We start from the raw sequence: 23,371 nt of genomic DNA, 5'->3' as shown, positions 1-23,371 counted from the left end.
CAAGGCGATTCCCGTTTTTGACTCTATATGGCTTCTTCCCAAAATGTTTATCAAGTGACATTGTAATACAATGCGCATTGCTGTATATCGTTTTTGTGTTAAAAACATATTGTCTGTGCAAATGTGGCTGACAGTTGTATAAATGTCTGTTAAATATGATTATGAAAATTTTTACCTCATAACATTCAAGTTTTGTTGAACAAAAACCCCTAGATTTGGGACTTGACAATGTCGTTTAGCTTTCCTATTACTTATCGTTAACTGAAAAAAATCTGGATTTACATAAATTGAATTTTATACCCAATACAATTTATATGATGTGAGTCAGATTATGTTAGAAAAAACCAAAAATAAAAACCGAGTTGATTAATGTTAAATTACAGATCAGAAGTTTAATGATAGTTGGGAAAATTTTGGTATATACTATTATTATGGTCCAAGAAAGATGGTGATTGGTTGCCTCGATTATGCAGCAATCGTTATAAAATTTCTCAGCAATATGTTTTAAGGATCTACAAATAATTCTGTAAAGTTTTATTTAAAAATAGCACCACATTTGACCCAATGCCCAATATAAGAACTATTTCAGAAAATAGTTTTTACGTTTATATTAGTCTTATAAATATTAGTATAGCATTTAATAGTCTTAAATAAGCAATAAATGAACTTAAGTAATAAACTAAATTTTATTAGGATCAATATAAACCTAAATTCATATAGACCTCCTTCAAAAAAATCGTTGGCCGTCTGTAAATTTTATAAATATTTATGAATTATTTAAAGATACATTAAATTCATAATTATTTTTCATCCGACTAATAAAAAAGTTATTTTATATTTTTTTTTTTAAAATAAAGAACCACATTTAAAAAATTATTTTTTTTTTCAATTTTTTCAATCATTAGACAGCAACAAACCGGTTTTTTACCATTCGAATTAAAACTCCGTAGCAAAAAACCGGTCGATGAAAACCGGGAAGTTCTCCTTAGTGAGAAGTATTCTATGCGTTTTAAACACCAATGATGAACACTCTGGTTCTAAATTTTTATAATATAAATAAAAAGATTAATTTTGTTTTGGTCTATTATTTTGAACAATAGAAAAATGTTTTTTTTTGCAGATTTTTACGTTTAATAAAGTTTTAGAAAAAATATGAACTATTGTGAATATTGTATTTTCAGTATAGTTTTTGAATCAATAATTAAAATTTCCCAATAACATTTATTACGAAATGTTTTAAACAAATAAAAATAAGTCTATTATTTTGCTCAGCACTGTATATACATCGCACTGAAGAGATTTACTTTATCTTATGTTAACATATTGAGTTGTTCCTAATATTTGTTTTCAACATAATTTTACTGAGTTTCAAATGATTACAAATGGGATTAAATTATGAAATAAAAATATCATGAAACAAACAAAATTCTAAACATTACTATGTACAAGGAACGAGTTTTCATTTTCTCTAAAAATAAATTTGAATAAATTAGAAATGTGACTAGTTTTTTTAATTTCCATAGATAATTAAGAAAATGATTCTTTGATTGACCTAATTAAAAGATTGGTGCTGTGTTTATTTGTAAGAACTCACATACATGCATGTTTTTTCACCTGCATAGTTATGGTGCATACATAAATATGAACGTATTCCTAAATATATGTAAATTTTGTAGAATATTCTGTTTGATTCATAAACTATATAAGCTAAGTCAATTTCTTAAATACGATTAGTTCGTGTCTACATTCCCCATCTAGTAAGTGATATTATCGAAATATTTTAAAGTAAGCCAGAGTTTCTCTTAATTTGTTTTAAAAACTTTATTGATTTTTTTAATTCGATAACTCGTGAATTAGTATTGTTGATACATATGTATGTATATTATTCGACAATAATTTTGAGAAATGGTATCTTAGAATGAACAAAAGTTTAATATTCGTGGGAACATCAGTACCTTATTATTACTCCATACAAACGGGAAAACCGTAATCTTCATGTTTTAACTTGATAACTCTTCCGTTCCATACACCTGTAATTGCGAAGAAAGGGAATTACTTTCTATTTTCGATAAATTGTTAATAATTAAATTAAATCACTAACTACCTAACTATATGTACATACATACATATGTATTTTTTTTATTGCAGCAATTTCCGAATTGTGACAAAACAATCGACATAGATTTTTTGATGCGAACCAATAACGTATTTATCTAAGATAAATAACTGCGCCCACGTTTTTGTTTATCGTTAAATTCTATCTAGAATTAAATTTATTTTTAAAATAAAAATATATTTTCGACAATATTAAACTGTTAATCATTAATTATTTATTTACAAGGTTATTGATAAAAACGCTGATATCTTAACTCTTATTGGATATAAATTTGGAAAAAATTCAGTACTAACCTCAGTTAGGCCATAACATCCACCGAAAGCTAAATTAAGTTGTTACGGAAGGACAGTGAAAATAAAAATGAGAGCTCATACAAAATTAATCTTATTAACACTTTTCTGTGTATTCCTGGATCTGTCACTGGGAGTTGAGGTATGTATTATTGATAAAGTATTATTAAGTAAGTACTTAAGGAAATTTTGTATTTTCTTAAAGAAATGTGAGGAGTGTATGGCAAATGATGGGTTTTGTGTGGATAAAACATCATATTACTTGTGTATGAACGGAAAACCAATGAAAACTGAATTGATCACATGTCCGGAGGATCAAGTTTGTACAAATTCTGCTAATATTTGTGAACCAGAATCTGAGGATAATGCAATCTGCGGTGGTTCATCCTGCAATATCTGTAACGTAGATGACAAATACACTTGTGTAAGTAAAACACATTTCGGCCGTTGTCTTAATGGTAAAGTTACCGTAACAAGCTCTTGTGAAAGTGGTTCACTTTGTAGTACTGAAATGTTAACATATGGACAAATATGTGCACCAACATGTGTTCTCGACTTTGTAAGTTATCCTTATTATTATATTTATGTAAATTTAAAATTTTTTATAACATGGTTTTCTTTAGTTCGGATTTTCTGCCACATGTAGCAATGATCAACCTATCACAACAACTGCTGTTCCACCTACAACACCTGATGTAGCTACTTTGAAAGACAAATGTAAAGCGAAGCAATCAGATAAGAATATTTATACCGTATTAGGTGATCCTACATGTAAAACGTAAGTATTTGTTCATAACTTTTTTGCTTTGAGGAATGAATTGAAATTGTCAGGTATTATATATGTATGTACCTACATATGTATGTATGTAGGTATGTATGAGAATTTTACTTTTTGTTTTCAGCACAAGTTTAATAGATAAAAAGTACCCTCAAATGACTAATTACAATATGAAAGCAATCATTACTAATCACATTATTTTATTTTTTAATTTATTTACAGTTACATTTATTGTGAAAAAGTTGGCGAAGAAATAGAAGCAATTCTAATGAATTGTCCTCACTTTTACGATAGCACCAAAGAAGAGTGTGTAACTGATAAACCAACAACATGTTCTTAAACGACTACTATATGTATATGTACTTATAACGCATACATGAATAGATATAACAAATAAAAATTTATAAATTAAACATCTATTTTTTATTTCTCTAATGTTTAATATTGTTTATGGGCAATTCCATGAAAAGATAAATAAGGTTGGAAAAAATAATTTAAAAGTATTTATGACAACAACATAAGTGCGATATATTGCAAGTTAAAAACGACGAAGAATCGCCCATGTGATGACAATAGCACAATTATCAAACCACATATGATTTCAAAATCGCCAAATTTTTAAGTATGTGATGAAGTTCGCGCGTTTTGTTTGCGTTTAGTTATTTTTCGAAGTTGTTTCGCAATAAAATATAATATCTTTAAAAAAGCTCCAAGCTAAAAAGGAACGCATTAAAACACGTACTTAGAGATTCCTTCAATCCAATGGATATTCCTGAACAAGTGTATGTATAAAATATGAAATAAAACTTTGAATTTCTGTAATTTGTATACTATATAGTTTCATAGCACATTATCGGTTTAATAAGGCTGCATTACCATGATTTTGGACGAAATTTTCTAATATAAACCAAATCATATGTTTCTATTAAATCGTCAATACAAAAGAAAACAATTGAAAAACAAACAATCCAAGACTTTTTTGAAATTGCTATTTTTAAATAAAATTATTAAAAATTATTATTTTTAAATAAAATTATTAAAAATTCTTCAATACTAGAAGAAAACAGGTTTGATTTAATTTTTCAATAATTTTATTAACTTTTAAAATCGCAGATTAAGCAAAATTCATTAGCTCACTTTAGTAAATGTTTGTAATCTGAAATCGCCAAACTTCTTGCGATTATAATCTATAGCACACTTATTTTGATTTGATATCACAATCGCCAATGTTTGGCGAAATGCGATTTTCATCACATGGTTGAAACGAAGGAATAATATTCGAAAACATAACATAAAACAAGAAAATCTCGGTAATGTGAACTAATTAATGTTGGGTTAGTTCATATTTTCGAATTTGTTCACATTTTTTATTTGTTATACATTACTATTATTATGTATGTATGTATAAAAAAACAATTTCTACATGTAATGATAAAGCTTAGTAAAGGTGGAAGTACACAACACGCGTTGTACGCAGCAACGAGTTATAGGCTTCTGTCAAAAAAAGTTGAAATAGTGTATTTTCATTTAACAAGTTACACACTTTAGTTTGTAACGCGTCTGCCATGAAAAGTTGGATCTTATGTGCAGCCCATGGTTTCACCATAACAAGTTTAATTCACGTATGATTGGTGAGAGGTTGAATATATCCTTCGGGGCTAGTGTTGCAACACCTAAGATTATTTCACGGCGAGTCTTTAGTGTTGGACAATTGTGTTCTGAGATTTCCTTTCGATAGCCACAAAATCTGCATAGCTTCGATGTGGCGTTTCCTAGAATGAATTGATGATATCTGAGACCACAGTGTCCCATGAGTAGTCCCTTTAGTATTCTGAGGTCACTTTTGTTAAGCGATAACAGCCTTTGGGATTTTCCTCTTGATAGCGTGATTAAGCGCTTGGTCTGTCTAAAGCTGGAGGTCCACACTACGCGTCTTCGCGGCAAAGCATTTCGTGCTTTTCATACCTTCTTTGCATCCTACTCATCAAGTTACATGCAACACTTCTTAAGCGTAAAATTTTTGCTTTATTTATAAAGAACTTTGCGTTTTTTAAAGCTTTTTATTTATATTTTCACAATTTAATTTGTTTATGTTTATTAAAATTGATAAATACAGATTTAAATTAGAATATAAATTGTCATAATCAGCTGACATGTTCGTGTGCCACTTATGACGCTTACAAAAGTAGAAAGTAGATCTACTTTAAGCATTCTACGCGTCAAGCCATCCTACGCTTATGTGCCTGTAACTTGTAGCACACAACAACATTGATCCTACTTTTTTGATAGCCGCGTAGAATGCGAAGAAGCGTAGAACGCGTGGTGTGGACCTTCAGCTTAAGCCCTATTTTTATTTCCCAGCGGTGAGCAAATTCCCATTCGACCCACAATACGCATCTTTGTCTGACGTAACGTTGTGGTATACCAAAGAATGGTTCAGGGCCGATAAGTGGGCGATGAGCGCCTCTATTTGCTATGCATTCCGCCTGTTCGTTGAAAGAATATCTTTCATGGCCGGGTACCCAACATATTATTAATTTGTTGTGTTTACCCAGTTCGTTCAATGAGGACACAAAGTCCATTACAAAGTAAGGCCTGGAGTACTGCTTGGCTATCTGACATTATGTAAATTCTCACACCCCTTAACCTTCTCCTCACGCACTCTCTGGCACAGATGAAGATGGCATAGATTTCCGTCTGAAAGATTGAGGGATATATTTCCATGGAGATTGCCTTCTGGAAGTTAGGACCACAAATGCCTGCTGCAGTATCACCATCTGTGTGTTTGGACCCGTCAGTAAACCATACTTGATCGGCATTTTGCTGCCACCATGTAGAAGATAAGACAAGGTCGTCGGTATAACCATAAGTTCGGAAACCTAAGTCATTAAGTTTTTCAAGTAGACTATCGAACAATGGCGATAATACGCCTCCTTATGGACAGCCTCTAGTGACCCATATGGTTCTCAATTTTCCACAAAGCTCAAACTTAATGGCTCTTGATGTTAGCATTTCCAGAGTCCAGTTTCTGATAACCTTTGGAATGCATTTTCTATTTAATGAAAGGTCTATCGCATCATATGATGTATTGTCGAATGCTCCTTGTATTTCTATAAAAGCACATAGGGCTATTTGTTTAGAGCCCAGATCCTTCTCAATTCTCGTCGTGACGTGATGGATAGCAGTCACCGTCGACTTGCCGGGTTGGTAAGCAAATTGAAACCAGTGAGTCGGGTTCTTTGAAAAATAGGTATTATATTGTAATTGTCGAATAGTTTTTCCATTGTTTTTTTTTTTTTTTTTTTGGAAAAATGAACTTAAACTTGTTGGTCTATAGGTTTTTGGCAACTGTTCAGATTTGCCGCCTTTGGTATAAAGACCACTTTAACTCCACGCCAAGAGTTAGGCACATAACCTATCAACAGACTCGATTTGAATAATCTTGACAGTTTTTTGTTGTTCAAATCTGTGGTAAAAAATTAACTTTATTGATATTACCAAAGTGTATAATTTGCTTTGATTAATGTTTTCTTTTAGAAAATGTGATGGGTTTTAGTAAAAGTCAACAAAAGTATTTCAACTATTTTAAAAATAAAAAAATAACGAACATTTCTTCTATCGACTTATTATCCCCTACATATTTACGCTACGTTCATAATGCTGGAGTACTCGACTGTACACACCATTAAAGAAATGTTAGCTGTTCTAAATAATTTGTCAAAACAATAAAAATATTTAAAATAAATAATGTTTTATCTAATCCTTCACGAAGGGTAGTCATCTTGTCGCGATGTGAAGGCTTAAGTGCGATGAATCTCATGGGCCATGCTGACGGAGACAGCTTTGCTTGAGCTGGCTGCCTCCTAGGGGTCACCCTTGTCAGACGGGTCATGAGACGAGCACGAAACTAAGAACTACCCCTTCCACCTAACAGATGTCTGTTTCCCACATTGGGCGGTCTGTTAGTAACGATCTGTTGATTTGCTTCTCCTGTCACTGAGACAGGGCAATCAACAGAAAGTCCGTTTTGAATCATTTGATTCACGCACTTAAGTGTGCAAGTCCTGAAATCCATCAAGCGTATGTTCCAGATTGGACGGCTTGATGGTCTGTTTGCTCCCAGTGGGACGGCAGTTTATAGTCCTGGCAGTAGGCCAAAAATGCAACAAAACCACCCCCCCCCCCCCCCAAGTATGTCAGAGAAGAAAGAATGCCCCTCGTATCCGGTCCGGGGCTTGATAATATCCGGAGACCCTATTCCCACAGCGGCGACACCGGGCTGTGGTGAATCGAATGCGACTGGCGTCCGGACTAGTCAGGTGGTAGCACCAGGCTTGACTACTCCGCGAGCTTCTGGAGCAACAACAACAACCGCAAGTAGCCGGCCCAAGCTGGCTGCTTGTAAACCAAAACCGCCCACTAAGCCTTCGGGTGTGGGTAAAGGTCCCAGCGGTGAGGTACCTCTGCCTGTCGTGGCGAGTACCTCTGCAGCCGCAAAAGCAGCCCTTGCTGATTCAAAGTCAGCTCAATCCCTGTCTTCGGGTGACAACAAAGTCTCCCAAGTGCCCTGTGCGAATGTGGAATCGTCGACCCTGATGTCGGATTCCTCTGCTGCACCTCCCCCTACATTGGAAAAGTCGTCGAACTCGTTGTCGGGCTCTTCCAATGTATCCCTAGAGTCTTCCCCCAGGCACAAAACACCCTCCAGAAGGGCTCCAATCCTCTAGCTGAGGCAGAAGTGGTTAGACCTGCTGCCGAGGCGCCTAAACGGCAACGATCTGAGGAGGAGACCCTTACTTCTATGCCGAACGACCAGCCGACTAAACGTCAAAAACAGGCGCAAACCATTGTCATCAATAGGCCTTTCAGTGAAGTGGCTAGAAACCCACTGGTAAGGGCTATTGTTGACCAAAGCAACAGCGACGGAGCCATCTCCCAGGAAAAATGGGGGACTATCCGTCAGAAGATGCTAGGCGTGTACTGGAAGATCCTCAAGGAGAATCCAGGACCCGCCCCCCAAAACGATGATGCTGGTTGGTACCAGGGTCACATTAAGCTGCTAGCTTGTTCAAATGAGCGCTCTGCGCTTCTGCTCAAGCTAGCTATTCAGTCCCTTGGGGAAGTGTGGCCAGGTGCAAGGATGGAGACAGTTCGCAGGATTCCGATCCTGAGGACGTCGACGTCACTGTCGTGTACGATCCTGATCTCGGAGATGGTGAAGGTAACCCAGATTAACCTTCACCACTCCAAAGCAGCATCAGCTGCTTTGCTCCTTCGGATGGCTGAGAGAGGGGAGGAGCTCATCTTGGTCCAAGAACCGTGGACCCACCACGGCAAAATCCTTGGACTATCTCTCAGAGGTTACAAACTTCTGTTTTCAAATCCTGCAAGTAATATTAAAAATATTAGAGCCTGTATTCTGGCCAAAAACCATTTAGATATCTTCATCTTATCTGATTACAGCGATGAGGATACGGTAGCGGCGGCACTTGAGACCGGAAACTCCACCATCTGGCACCTTAGCTGCTATATGGCGCATGACCATGGTGAACAACCGCCAAACGACTTGGTCAGAGATTTAATGCGCGAAGCAAATAGGCGTCACGTTCCTGTGATAATTGGCGCTGATGCAAATGCTCATCACAGTGTCTGGGGCAGTTCAGACACCAACAGTAGAGATGAGTGTTTACTTGACTTTCTATTAGAATTTAATATGACAGTCGTTAATAGAGGTTCAGAACCTACTTTTGTTGTGACAAACAGAAAGGAAGTTCTGGATATTACAGCTATTAGTACAAACTACATAGAATTGATCAAAGAGTGGAATGTCTCCAATGACTGCTCCTTCTCTAATCACCGCTACCTGGACTTTGACTTAGTGGTCCAGGTCAAAGTTTCAAAACCCTTTCTAAATAGAAGGAAAACAAATTGGGAGAGGCACAAAGCTTCTCTGAGTACTATTCTTCCCTCTGCTCCGACGGTAGAGAGTATAAGGGATATTGATTTGGCTGCAAATTGGATTGCTAGTTCTCTGAGCGTTGCCACAAAGAGATCTTGCAAACTATCCAGTGGCCTAAAAAAGGACAAACCACCGTGGTGGAGTCCTGACATAGCGAGCATAAGAAGGACATGCCGCCGGTCTTTTATTTAACGAGGCTAAGAGATCAGGTAACTGGTCCCTTTATAAGGCAAACGTTAATAAGTTTAAAAATTTGGTTCGGAATGCGAAACGGAACTCGTGGAGGGTTTTCTGTAGCAATATTGAAAGCTCTTCCGAAACCAGTCGTCTTCGTAAAATTTTGTCAAAGTCCCCTTCTGTTCCTAGCTATATACAGAAAATGGATGGGAGCTGGACTTCAGGTAGTCAGGAGACTTTAGAGCTTCTCCTTAATACTCACTTTCCTGGTTGTATTCCAATTAGTGATTTGACTAATTTCTCTCCAACTTCAATGCGGACTGTAATACACGTGCCTATTGAAGATGACATTATCCGTTGGGCAATTAAAAGCTTTGATCCTTACAAAGCGCCCGGCCCTGATGGTATTATTCCTGCAGATCTTCAACACAATATAGATCTTGTAGTTTCTTGGCTGCGGAACTTATACACAGCCTGTCTCTCTTGGTCATACATTCCTACTCAATGGACCAAGTGTAATGTGATTTTTATTCCCAAGGGGGGTAAAACTTCACACACTAAGGCAAAAGATTACAGACCAATATGTCTGGCATCATTTATGCTGAAAACATTGGAAAGGATAATCGATATCCACATTAGGACCTCGATAGATAAATCCTTTCTCTCTGCCTCTCAACATGCATATACGAAGGGCAAATCTGTTGAGACGGCTCTTCATACTCTCGTTGGTCATATTGAAAAATCCATGGGGTATGGAAATTATTCACTGGTTGCCTTTCTTTATATAGAAGGCGCTTTTAATAACGTCAATCCTGCATCTATCTGCCAATCTCTATCTCGGGCTGGATTTGGTAGGTCCGTTGTGGGATTTGTCGAGAATCTTCTCTCAAATAGGATCATTGAATCCTCCTTAGGAGATACAGTAATCTCTAGAAAAGCTTTAAGAGGTACTCCACAAGGGGGAGTACTATCACCACTCTTATGGAACATGGCCATAAATGATATTCTGGTAAAACTAGACTCTCTTGGCTATAAAACAGTCGCCTATGCTGATGATGTCGCGGTTGCGGTATCAGGCGATCACCTTGAAACCATATCCCAAAGTCTAGAACAAGCACTAAAGATCATTAGCTCGTGGAGTGTCGAATGTGGTCTTAGTGTAAATCCTAGTAAAACGGAACTTGTGCTATTCTAGATTCCTTTATTTCCTCTTCCTTGCCTTAACGGCGAAGTATTAAAACTCTCGGACAGCGCTAAATATCTGGGCGTTATCCTAGACAAGAAACTATCTTGGAGTACAACGTACTCTCTAGGGCATCTAAAGCCATTACGGCACTATATGTTTGTAGGAAGGCCATAGGAACATGCTGGGGCATAAATCCAAAGAATGTTCACTGGCTCTTTGAGGCAGTTATTAAACCTATTATGCTATATGGGGTTGTTGTATGGTGGCAGGCGCTTGAAAAGGCTTCACTTAGACAACAACTGGAAAAAGTAATGAGATCAACTGCGCTTCTTATCACAGGCGCTCTCAGAACAACTCCTTCGAAGGCGCTATTCACTATGCTCAACTGGCTCTCGGTCGATCTCCTTGCAAGGAAATTGGCTATGTCAACTGCGGCCAGATTGAGTGTAACTGGCAAGTGGAAACAATGCTCCATAGGCCATGCTAGGATCATAGATCTTATACCGGATAATCAGTACATTTTTGATTATTGTATTCCAGTACCGTCTCTAGTGAGAAAGTTCCAATATTATATCTCTTCGGAGTCTGAGGAATCTCTCCTTCCGCCAAATAATTGCTTCCGAGTGTATACAGACGGATCCAAGACGACGAAAGGAGTTGGTGGTGGCATTTTCATTGAGGAATTTGGAACGAAAATCTCCTTCCGACTTAATGATGAATGTAGTATCCTTCAGGCTGAAATATCGGCGATAAGGAGGGCGGTAAATTGGCTAAGGTACTATCGGATATCTAATAGGGATATCAGAATTTATACTGATAGTCAAGCTGCTATTAAATCCCTAACTGGTGTGTTCTCCACATCCAAAATTGTCCATGAATGCCGGACGTCTCTCAATGACATTCGAACATCACCCTAATTTGGGTAAAGGGACATGGGAATTCGTATGGCAACGGTATTGCTGACACATTGGTAAGAGCTGGCACTATGCTTAGCAGAATGGATATAGATCAGTTCTGCGGTATACCACTACTTGCAGTTAAGAGGCAAATCAGTGAAAAATGCCTCTGCATCGCTCGCGACAAATGGTCGCGTGAACACACGTGCTCAACATGTAGAGTACTGTGGCCACAAATGGATCCTCAAAGGTCTAAATATCTTCTTGGTCTCCAAAGACCGCAGTTAAGTAGGCTGATATCGATAATCACTGGCCACTGTAAATTTGGGAACCATGCCAGACGCATTGGTCTCCCGTTCAACGATTACTGTAGGAGTTGTCAAAACGAGGATGAAGAAGAGACTATTACTCATCTTCTCTGCGATTGTCCTGCTTTGGCGGAGGCCCGTTTTCGGACGCTTGGATCGACCTATTTTGGTGATCTAACCGAATTGTCAAACATTCAATTAGAACGTCTTCTATAGTTCATTAATTTGTCAAAATGGGTGTGAATCCTATTACTCTCACTACTCATCCACGGCAGCTGCCCTGGCTTTCTCATTTCTCATCATCTCCTTCTCTTTGCAACTGTCTCTGTTCTTTCACTCTCCTCTATCTCTCCCTCTCTTCTCTTTTCTTCTTCTTACAGGTATTTTTACAAAGGGATCAACATGGACCCAAGTAAAGCCGAAATTGGCTACCTGTGTAAACCTAACCTAACCTATCTAATTATAAATACATTTTATTTTGATGTCATTAGTAGTCCATCCATCAGGTATATGCTGTATAGATTGTCCGTCGACAAAGACTTCAGCAGACCTGCATTTATTAAATTTTAATGTCCTCTAATAGAATTTAATAGTAGATATTCTATGAGGCCTTCTAATGGGCCTTCTATTACCCTTCATATAGAAGCGCATAACGATATGCATTGGCTTCAAATTACATTAATAAACTATAAATTTCAGTATTTTTTTATATATGCAAGTTTAATAGCAAGTAAATGAATAATATACGATAAATACCTAAGTACGGTTAAACACTCTTCATCCCAAAAGACATGATTTATATTTAGCAGTTTTATATATTTTTATATAACATATAACCATCACCTATTCAACTTACAGTCTTGACTTTACACTACTATTTCCTAATTGGTTATAATAACCCAAAAAAGAAGAATATCATCAAATCATCGCTGTGCTAAACCTGCATATAAGCGATATACCTATCCATTTATTGCGGTGTATCATGTACCGCATGACCAACTAAACTTTACTTATATTTTTTACAGGCTTTTTTATTACTTACTGACACTGAATTAATTCGGTAATCCATCATTTAAATCTTCCAAATCAATCAAAACTAATAATTATGTACCGCAATTCAGTATTTTTTCAACTACAACATTTTGTCGTTAAATAGTAAAAATTCATAATTAACAATAATTGTCGTTATGTGGTATGTATTCTGAATTTTATTTCACCGATTTTTTTTTTCGTTAAACATAACCGAAAAGTATCGGCAGTGTAACGACCAATAAAAAGTTCACGTTAATAATTTTATACTTTACGATATCAATAATTAAAATTAAAAAAATTACCGAATTCCGGCACTGATGTCCTACCAATATTTTTCCAGGTCAAACACCAATATCAGTCATTGTTTGGCATATCTTGAGTTGTCCCCAAGCATTATTTACGCATGTTTTTATATTCCCAGTTTGTTGTTTCTTCGGGAATGTCCTTCAATTTAATTATTTTGAAAAGTTTAAATAACGTAAAACCTCCAATCGAAAACTCTGAATATAAAACTGAAGTCCTAATTCTTATAAAAATATTCCTTTCGAATTGGTAACAATCGTAACGATATTATAACAAAATAGATCATTATCTCATTCACAATTTAGCACTTTACACAAAAATATAAAACAATAAAATCCTATTTTAGCTTTGCGTAAGCCTGTTTACATACATATTTGTTTACAAAAATCTTATTAAAAACAACAACAACAACAAAAACAAATATCATGCAAAATATAAAAAGAAAACTCTGAGAAGTTAAACGTTTCTGCACTCTCCTCTCTTTGTTTGTTTTTACCCTGCAAACAATTGCTATCTAAATAGTATCCATAACGTAACAACGTGTAGGTAAAAATATCTAAAAAACATCTAATATTGCACAATTTGAAAGGAAGAAAAGTGACCGCATTGGTAAGAAACTGTTTCTCCTGTTTAATACTTACTTAGTGAGTCGATTTCGTTTCAGTTTTAAGTCACTTTTTTATAGCATAAAAGTGTGTAAAATTAGTAAAATTTCAAGTTTTGACATAGCAATAGGGAAACTGGAAATTTATCTAATTTTACACTATTTTATGTAGTAAAAGCGACTTTATAATACATTTTCTTTATTTATCTTACTTTATGAATAATTTAAAATTGTTTATACTCACTAATCTCTCACTTATGTTTATTATATATTAAATTTATTCTTTATATATTAAATTTTAAATAAAATCATTACAAAATTTCACAATGTGTTACTATTCACACAACTGATCACTATAAACTTAATATATTTACTGAAATATACAAACACTTTTTCTTTTAAATTTTGAGAGCAAAAATAATTCTGTTTTAAATTATCTTGTTAGTGTATTAAAAAGTGTTCTTTTTATACATTTTTATTCTATCTAATTATTATCATTTACGTGTCTTTTTGGTATATTAGATCGAACTTAAATTTTACAAAAATGGGATAAAAATGAGAAAAAAATGTATTTTGTTTTTGTAAATATTTTTATTTAGCACTGAGAAACATGAAGTTGAGCCTAAATAGTGTAAATTTAGTTCATTTATCCAAAATTAAACTCAAATTTGCTGACAGGGTAGCTCCTAAAATTCTGAACCGATCTCATTAATATATATATATTGTGCACATCTGCGAACAAATACCTTTAAAATGATATATTTTTTGCCAAGATCAGATGTATACTGTAAGAGTGAAAGGGGTCATAAAAAATCGTCTTGCCTATTAATTATATAGATTTACTAGCTATACCCAGTGTGCTTTACTACCCTAAAAACAATATAAATAAACAAGTAAGAAATTATAGTCGGGCGAGGCCGACCATATAATACCCTACACTTCTTACAAAATTAAAATGTGATTTAGTTTTCATAATAAAGTATTTAAGTTGAATTGTACCTTGTCTCAGATATACTTAAGCCATTTATTGTTGAATAAAATTGTGGACATTTTTAAATTTTGAAGGGGGCTTTGTATAGGTTAAATGAAACCCTATAACTATCAAATATTTGAGGGTCATCAAGGCTAGTATAGAACTTGGTTTTGTAGCTTTTTGTCGAAATACGAGTATATTAATCATAATTATGAACTTAAGAGCCCTATTCGGCGGGTTCAGTTGTATAGGGGCTAGGTGAAATAATGGACCGATGTTAACCATTTTCAATAAGCTTCGTCTCCGATACCATAGAAGATCGTGTGCCAAATTTCATTGAATTATCTTCAAAATTGCGACCTGTAGTTTGATTACAAGGTTTACAAGCCCTATTCGGGGGTTCAATTGTATGGGGAATAGGTGAAATAATGGACCGATGTTAACCATTTTAATAGGCTTCGTCTCCGATACCATAGAAGATCGTGTGCCAAATTTCATTGAATTATCTTCAAAATTGCGACCTGTAGTTTGATTACAAGGTTTACAAGCCCTATTGGGGTGTTCAGTTGTATGGGGATAGGTGAAATAATGGACCGATCTTAACCATTTTCAATAGGCTTTGTCCCTGGGACAATAGAAGATCATGTACCAAATTTCATTGAATTATCTTCAAAATTGCGACCTGTAGTTTGATTACAAGGTTTTCATGGACGGACGGACGGACAGACGGACGGACATAGCTAAATCGACTCAGAAAATGATTCTGAGCCGATTGCTATACTTTAAGGTGGGTATAGGACCAATATTATTGTGCGTTACAAACATCAGCACAAACCCAATATACCCTCCCCACTAAAGTAGTGTAGGGTATAATGAATGTCAAAGTTCTTCAAGTAAAATTTGAAGATTCTAGCTCTAATAGTTTCTCAGACATACGAATTTTTCTATTAAATTCATATGGGGGCTTCAAACCCCCCAGATGAAAGTCCGCTCTTTTTCCTCCAAAATGTTGAGATGAATATTAAAGTTCTTCGTGCAAAATTTTAAGAAATTAGTTCTATTAGTTTCCCAGATAAACGAATTTTTGTATTTAATTAATATGTGAAGTACCGCTCCTCTCATGGGTAGTCCGCCAATTTATTACCCAAAATGTTTACATAAATGTTAAAGTTATTTATTTTAATTTTAAGATTCTAACTATAATAGTTTCCAAGATAAACGAATTTTTGTATTTAATTTATATGGGAGTTGCCACGCCCTAGTCCTCCCACTTTTTGATCTCAATAATCATATTGACACTAAGGTGGCTCCTACAAAATTTGAGGACTCTAACAGTTAGAAAATATACGTTTTAATATTTTTTGAATATGGGCGTGGCTCCTCGCCCACTTGAAATTTCAAAATAAAAAGTAGCCTATTACCTATTATTAAGTCCTGGTCCACACTTGGAAACTTTTGATGAGAAACTTTTTCTTAATCCTCTTTTGAGAAACTTTTGTTTCAGAAAGTACGTATTAATTGCATTGATTTGTTGTTGTACGAATGAGAAGAATAACAAAACAAAACAAGTTTACGAGTACAAGAAACTCCGTACCGCAAGAGAGATGAATGATATTCTTTCTCTTTCTCTCTCACGCAAAATCAAAAGTTTCCCAAAAAAAGTTTCCTAGTGTGGACCGGCAGTAATTAATAATATTACTACATATAAATTCAATTAAATACTCACCACGTTTGTTGACATTTCGTGGTGGACATTTGCATCACAGCCTATTATCCACCCAAGGTTGCGCTGTTGGCAAAAGGCAACCAGTCTAGACACCTCAGGCATCGACATCGCCTAGTAAGTATGCCGAGGACAATTTCAGGTTCCCCAGTCAGTGATGGCAGCCTGATCAGTACGGCTACCAGATCTCCCTGTAGGAATTCTGAAATAGGTAAATACGTTAATTCCTTTTTGTATTTGATTATATATCAGATTACCTTGGTCGGTTTGGAGGCCTCTAATTACCCCCGAGTTAAGCCAGGGTACCTGGATGAGACACACATCCAGGAGGTCAGTAGTGAACTTGCGACATAGCAAATGAGAAGCTGCCTTGTCGTGAAGCAACTTCACTTGCAGGCACCTGATGTGCCTTGTGTGGAATAAAAATAAACTAAATGATGAAACAGAACTGGGGCATAGAGCTTTCCATACAAATTGGCATATTTTTGAAGTCGTAGAATGCGCTTGTAAAAATAGACTTTATTTTATTTTGAGAACGTTTATTTTTATGCTCACATTTTTAGGTACTCATACTCTCAACAGCATTACCATACTTTCAAAATATGTTCATACATTTTATAAAAAAACATGTAAACATGCAACGAAAAATAAAAACAAAAGAAAATAAATAGAAATATAAGAGAATTTGTAGTTACTGCAGTAACTTAATTATGGGCCTATGTCGTTTTGACAACGTTTTTGCTTCAAGTTACAGTCGTGTTCTGTTTCGTCATTAAAATTAAATAAATAAATTTTACCAACAATGAAAGTAAAACATTAAAAAATAAACAAAAACTTACGGTTGTATTCATAAAAAGTTAATTTAGGTTTATTAAACATTATTAAGCAAAATCCACGAAAATGGTATTCATAAACGTCAAATAGCTTAAAATACCTTCAATAAACCAATGACAAATAGAAAAAATTTATTGTACGCTCGACCCTACTTTAAGCCAACAATAAGTTAAATTCTTACAAATTTTGTCTCTGATTAAGCTTTTTTCATTAATTTTAGGTTGAAGACGAAAACTAATCATGTTTTATTCTGAAATGAAATCTAAAAATTGTAATTTTAACGTTTACAAATTTGTAAATAAAATTCCAGATAAATTTTAAAAGTTTCTATTTTGGTGAAAAAAACTAAAATCTAGACATTATTGGATTAATAGATGAATATTTGACAGTATTCCAGTTGGTTAATACTATTTTTGGCAATTTGGAAATGCCCGCCTGTCAATCAAATCATGGCCACAATCATTTTATTTGTCTTTTTCATAGTTTATTCGCTAAATATAAAGCCATGAAGTAATTAAGAGTGTAAATTATATTGATTAGTGTTCTATCAATGCAAAATATCTTCTCCGGCAATAAAATGTAGTCTTTTATCAAAGAAATTTATCAGTATTTGCAAAAATTTATTAAAAATAAGTAAAAATAACAAAATGTGCATAGTGATGTTTATTTTGTCACAAAATATTCGTTATTCGAATACTTTTAATTATAATTAAAAATATATATGTTATATTCATTCATCTGAACTAAATATATATTTATTGTAGCCATGTATATATTTATTTTTCTTCAAAGTTCGTTCTTATTTTCAAAAATGTGTTATAACCAAAAATATAAAATTAAGAAAACCGACTCAACGAATATTTTATCCTAATTGTTCGCAACACTAACACAGAAAATGACAGCCAAATTGTACAGTGCTGCCAAGTTAAACAATAAACAGCACAATAGTTAATGTAGATTTATTATTTGTTTATGAATACCACAATTTTATTAATGGCTTTTAAGTCTAAAGTGTACTTTAACTATTGTGTGATAAAAATCTAAAATAAGCATTTTTTATGAATACAACTGTTAAAATTTTAAACAGTAACAGTTGTATTCATAAAAAATGCTTATTTTAGATTTAAATCACACAATAGTTAAAGTACACTTTAGACTTAAAAGCCATTAATAAAATTGTGGTATTCATAAACAAATAATAAACCTACATTAACTATTGTGCTGTTTATTGTTTAACTTGGCAGCACTGTACAATTTGGCTGTCATTTTCTGTGTTAGTGTTGCGAACAATTAGGATAAAATATTTGTTGAGTCGGTTTTCTTAATTTTATATTTTTGGTTATAACACATTTTTGAAAATAAGAACGAACTTTTAAGAAAAATAAATGTATACATGGCTACAATAAATATATGTTTAGTTCAGATGAATGAATATAACATATATATTTTTAATTATAATTAAAAATATTCGAATAACGAATATTTTGTGACAAAATAAACATCACTATGCACATTTTGTTATTTTTACTTATTTTTTTTTTAGCAATTTTTAATAAATTTTTGCAAATACTGATAAATTTCTTTGATAAAAGACTACATTTTATTGCCAGAGAAGACACTTTGCATTGATAGAACACTAATCAATATAATTTACACTCTTAATTACTTCATGGCTTTATATTTAGCGAATAAACTATGAAAAAGACAAATAAAATGATTGTGGCCATGATTTGATTGACAGGCGGGCATTTCCAAATTGCCAAAAATAGTATTAACCAACTGGAATACTGTCAAATATTCATCTATTAATCCAATAATGTCTAGATTTTAGTTTTTTTCACCAAAATAGAAACTTTTAAAATTTATCTGGAATTTTATTTACAAATTTGTAAACGTTAAAATTACAATTTTTAGATTTCATTTCAGAATAAAACATGATTAGTTTTCGTCTTCAACCTAAAATTAATGAAAAAAGCTTAATCAGAGACAAAATTTGTAAGAATTTAACTTATTGTTGGCTTAAAGTAGGGTCGAGCGTACAATAAATTTTTTCTATTTGTCATTGGTTTATTGAAGGTATTTTAAGCTATTTGACGTTTATGAATACCATTTTCGTGGATTTTGCTTAATAATGTTTAATAAACCTAAATTAACTTTTTATGAATACAACCGTAATAGTCTTAAAAAAACATTAAAAGAAAGATAAAAATGACGCGTGGTGTGTAACTTGCAGCTTGTAAAGCGCGAAAAGTTTGAAAACGTAAAACGCGTTGCTGCCTCAACGCTTGTTATAAAAAATCTTGAACATGTATTATGCCGAGAATTGTGGTTGTTATATAATACAGACGGGATATGTGGAAATCTAAACCGCAGTACCAGATGCTAACTGGATAAGGAGGAACGGGCTGGCAAAAATGTATTGGTATCATGGTGGAAGATGCACAATTAATTAATTTCAAGAATTCCGAAAATGCTTTGAATTATTGGAAAAACTTGTAAGATCAAAATAAGAAACATTGCAATACGAAAAGTGTTTCAACTGTAAAAAAGCAGGTCATTTTAATTAATATTTTCAAATGGTTCCTGGCCTTTATCATATTATTGGGGTTTTGAAGCAAAATTCTTCGAAGTCTTGCATCTAAATATAAGGCTGACAAAACGATATCATTGTCAAATAAATATACCTCTCTTTTCCCAAACAATTTACTAAAATCATAGTATAACTAGAATTCATGATGACTATAGTGGGCGTGGCACCTTCCATATTAAGAAAATATTAAATCAGTATATCCCGGAAAATGTAACAGTTAGAGCCCTCAAATTTGGTCGGAGCCACATAAGTCTCAATATGATTAGTTAGAATAAAAAGTATGCGGACTATCAGCAGGAGGTGGCACCTCCCATATTAATTAAATACACAAATTCGTTTATCTTGGAAACTATTAGAGTTAAAAGCTTAAAATTTTGCACGAAGTACTTTAGCATCCATGTAAATATTTTGGGTAATAGATAAGCGAACTACCAATGGGGGGAGCGGCACCTCCCATATGAAATAAATACAACAAAATATTTTATCTAAGAAACTAAAAGAACTAGATTCATAAAATTTTGCAAGAAGGACTTTCATATTCATCTGAACATTATGGGGGAAAAAGGGGACTTTCACCCCTTTTTCTACGGGTTTCAACATTGCTAGAGTATAAATAATTATTTTATTGTTGTTGTAAAACTATGCATTGATACCCAAAATATTGCGATTGAGGCGTGTTGCAGTATCAATTTTCAAACAAACTATATACGGTGTTTTAGAACAGTGTGAATTGTTTCTTTCTTTTGTTGCATATTCATACCCGAGACCAAAGGCATAATGTTTTTAGAAGTAATTGGGTTCATATCAATGCCACTTAAAATTTGTTCTGTTAAATATTTAAAGGGTTTTGAGTCCAAAATTGCAAAGTTTAATTTTTCATTTGTAACTAATTGAACGCATTCCTCCTTCAAGCATACATATATGTATACCGTAATTTCTCCACAACTCCACGTTTTGCACAATGAATGAAGATGATCCACTAGAATTATGGAAAATTGCACGAGCTCGCCAGATATTGCAATTTGTAGCGCTGGATTGTTAAACTATATGTACGTCCTGGCAACCTATCCGTCGACAAACCGACGGACTTTATCGTCTGTGAACGCCGAACATATAAAAATCAAAAAGACAGACTGAAGGCAGGAGTTTACCAACCGTAAATTTAAGAGATTCTGTTCGATTTGATAAACAGTTACCTAACGGGTGTGTGATATACTTCGCATAAAATTAAAACGCGCGAAGTTACCACAGCATTATTGTCATAAAAAACAACTACCACAAGCTAGAAGTGATTCCAGCTTCTTCCATAAAAGGAATTTAAGACAAGTCATATATGTGTACCTACTAGAGCCCTGCATGAGTGACTCTATTTGTCACCCACAATGAGTAATCCACTGCATTGCACTCAACTCATTTTGTATTTTGAATATTATTTACAAAGAGTGTGTACATTTGATTTTAAGAATTCAAATTTTTGTTTTACTCAATCATTGCGAGTATTTTTGTGTAAGTGTACGTCTACATTCAAATCGAGTAAGTTAACAACTTACGTATATTAAAAGAATACAAAACAAATATTTTGAATCGAGTGAATCGAGTTTTAAATGCCAAAAGAAAAATAATTTAAAAAGAAAAATAATAAAAAAACATGATATCGCAAATTAATTTAAAAATGAAAACAATGAGGTATATCTAATTAATAAATACTAAACCGTATGATAATTTTTTAATTTATATTATATTTTATTGTAAATTGGAACAGAATTCTAGCGACGCCGTTGATAGCCCAGCATCCGTTTACAGTGGAACTAGCTTGTTAAGCCATGATATAATAAAAACAAAAATAATTAACCAAGAATATAAATTAAACAATAAAACGGGACGTAGTAATGTATGGAAAATGATTATAAACGACTCAGGTGAAGAATTGTTAAATGTAGTCGCGTGTCGATTTTGCTTTAGCTTGTATAAACATAACAGTAAATCTACTACAAACTTGGTAAGACATAAATGCTACATCGCCACAAAAGATCGGGATAACGTATATAACGTTTTAGTGGATAGTGACACAAAAAGGAAAGCATTGTATATATTTACCATGTTGAGGTAGATTGGGAATCTGGGCGGTCTTCTTGGTCCCTGGTGTGCTGGTTGCATGTTGTTTTTTTTTTGTAGATTCTTGTGTGTGGAAGGTTTTTGTGGTGTCGTTTTGAGTTTTGTTGAGTTGAATGTTCCTGTGCGTGGTTTTTCTTTTGTTGTTGAATTGTGTAAATGGAATTTTGGTCTTTGCATGTTGAATTGTGTTGTTTCGCTTTTGTTTGTTTTCTTAGTTGTTCAATGTTTATTCTTTGTTGTTGACATGTCAAAAAGAAAATAAAATAAACATCAATAAGGTGACTCAAATATTAAGATGATTTAAAAAAATAGGGTTGCCGGATAGGAAATATGATGGAAGGAAGAGAGTTAGATAAAAGGTCTTCTCTTAATAAAAAAAGGCAACTTCAAGGCCAAAGGCAATAGTACAATGACCCAAATATGACAAATGTACAAAGTGCTCTGGGAAAAGAAAAGAAAACGTTGTTTTTTTTTTATATATAATATTTGTTTGTACAAATTGTCCGTTACTTTCTTGTGTGGTTTTTTAGGAAAATTAAAGTTAATTTCAATCAGATATAGAAAGTAACTCACAAGTGAAACAAGTGTGTACCAATTACATTTAAATATAACAATAAGGTGAACATATTGAATATAAACTGTTCAAGAATATATTTACAACAGGTACAAGTGCCTTCCAAATATACCAGAAATAGTGAATATTCAAAGAAACCAGTGAGTAAAAAGAAAAAAAAATAAAAACGTTAGAGTAAAATAAGGTGATTAGTTTTGAAATGATGAATATTTTTTTATATTTAATAAAATAGAAACGTGTCATAGGACAAGCAGACGGGGAATTGTATGAGAATAACTCATGAACCTTGCGGAAAAGTCCATACGACACCTATTCTGGGAGTAGAATATTCAAATTCAAATTTGGAGGTAATACTGTTCTTTATATATATATATTTAAAATTATATTGGTAGCCCAGTAGTGGTATAATAACACACATCATCTACAAGTCATATTATTTGAGTTGAAAAGTAATTCTATAAGAAACCCTGGATCAGAACCATTAATCAGAATCAGAACCTGCGAATACGTTCCACAAAATAAAATTGACTTTATAGCAAAAAGGCATTAGGGTAATACGAGTTAGGTTAGGTTAAGTTATATATAATTAATTTGTTTAGAATAAGTTTAGGCTTTTAATTTTTAAGAAATATAATTGTTAAGTTTGATATTTTCTTTGTTTGTGAAGGGATCGAACTAAATACAATAATAGTAATTTTCGAAAAAAAAAGAAGGCGAGGAATAGTATATTAGAGCCTCAAAAGATTCATCCTTCAGGGAGCTCCTTTAGGGATTTGAAAAAAAAAATATATAGAAATTTAACGTTTTAAAATAGTGAGTAAAGTTTTGAAACTCAATAGAAAAGTTGTTTTAGTTGATCCTTATTTAGTTTGATTGTGTTATTTGTATAGGTTAAGTGTTTTTTTTTTGTTTA

At 33.6% G+C, this 23,371-nt stretch overlaps 1 protein-coding gene and 1 long non-coding RNA gene across 2 annotated transcripts; one reads left to right on the top strand and one right to left on the bottom strand.

Moving 5' to 3' along the window:
* Positions 1-1,829: 1,829 nt before the first annotated feature.
* LOC119614348 lies at positions 1,830-22,114 on the bottom strand. The gene is made up of 4 exons (XR_005232320.1): positions 21,867-22,114; positions 16,603-16,937; positions 16,349-16,547; positions 1,830-2,030 (listed from the first exon to the last, which is right to left on the bottom strand). It is a non-coding gene; the product is annotated as an uncharacterized LOC119614348 (long non-coding RNA).
* On the top strand, positions 2,391-3,597 carry LOC119614327. The gene is made up of 4 exons (XM_037970472.1): positions 2,391-2,548; positions 2,612-2,965; positions 3,030-3,184; positions 3,407-3,597. Exons 1-4 carry the CDS (start codon positions 2,477-2,479, stop codon positions 3,522-3,524), a joined length of 699 nt encoding a protein of 232 aa, XP_037826400.1. The 5' UTR covers positions 2,391-2,476; the 3' UTR covers positions 3,525-3,597.
* Positions 22,115-23,371: the final 1,257 nt, after the last annotated feature.

The sequence above is a fragment of the Lucilia sericata genome, unplaced genomic scaffold (assembly GCF_015586225.1).
Source record: "Lucilia sericata isolate MDLA Ls3-8-SP2 unplaced genomic scaffold, ASM1558622v1 Contig000042F_arrow, whole genome shotgun sequence".
Taxonomy (NCBI): Eukaryota; Metazoa; Arthropoda; class Insecta; order Diptera; family Calliphoridae; genus Lucilia; species Lucilia sericata.
This window is presented reverse-complemented; position numbering and strand designations above follow the sequence as displayed.

What these genes read in the sequence shown, in the direction of transcription:
- LOC119614327 (XM_037970472.1), top strand. Translation starts at nt 2,477, where the DNA reads ATGAGAGCTCATACAAAATTAATCTTATTAACACTTTTCTGTGTATTC. An exon ending in ATCTGTCACTGGGAGTTGAG is followed by an intron (nt 2,549 to 2,611) that starts GTATGTATTATT and finishes ATTTTCTTAAAG; the next exon opens with AAATGTGAGGAGTGTATGGC. An exon ending in CAACATGTGTTCTCGACTTT is followed by an intron (nt 2,966 to 3,029) that starts GTAAGTTATCCT and finishes GGTTTTCTTTAG; the next exon opens with TTCGGATTTTCTGCCACATG.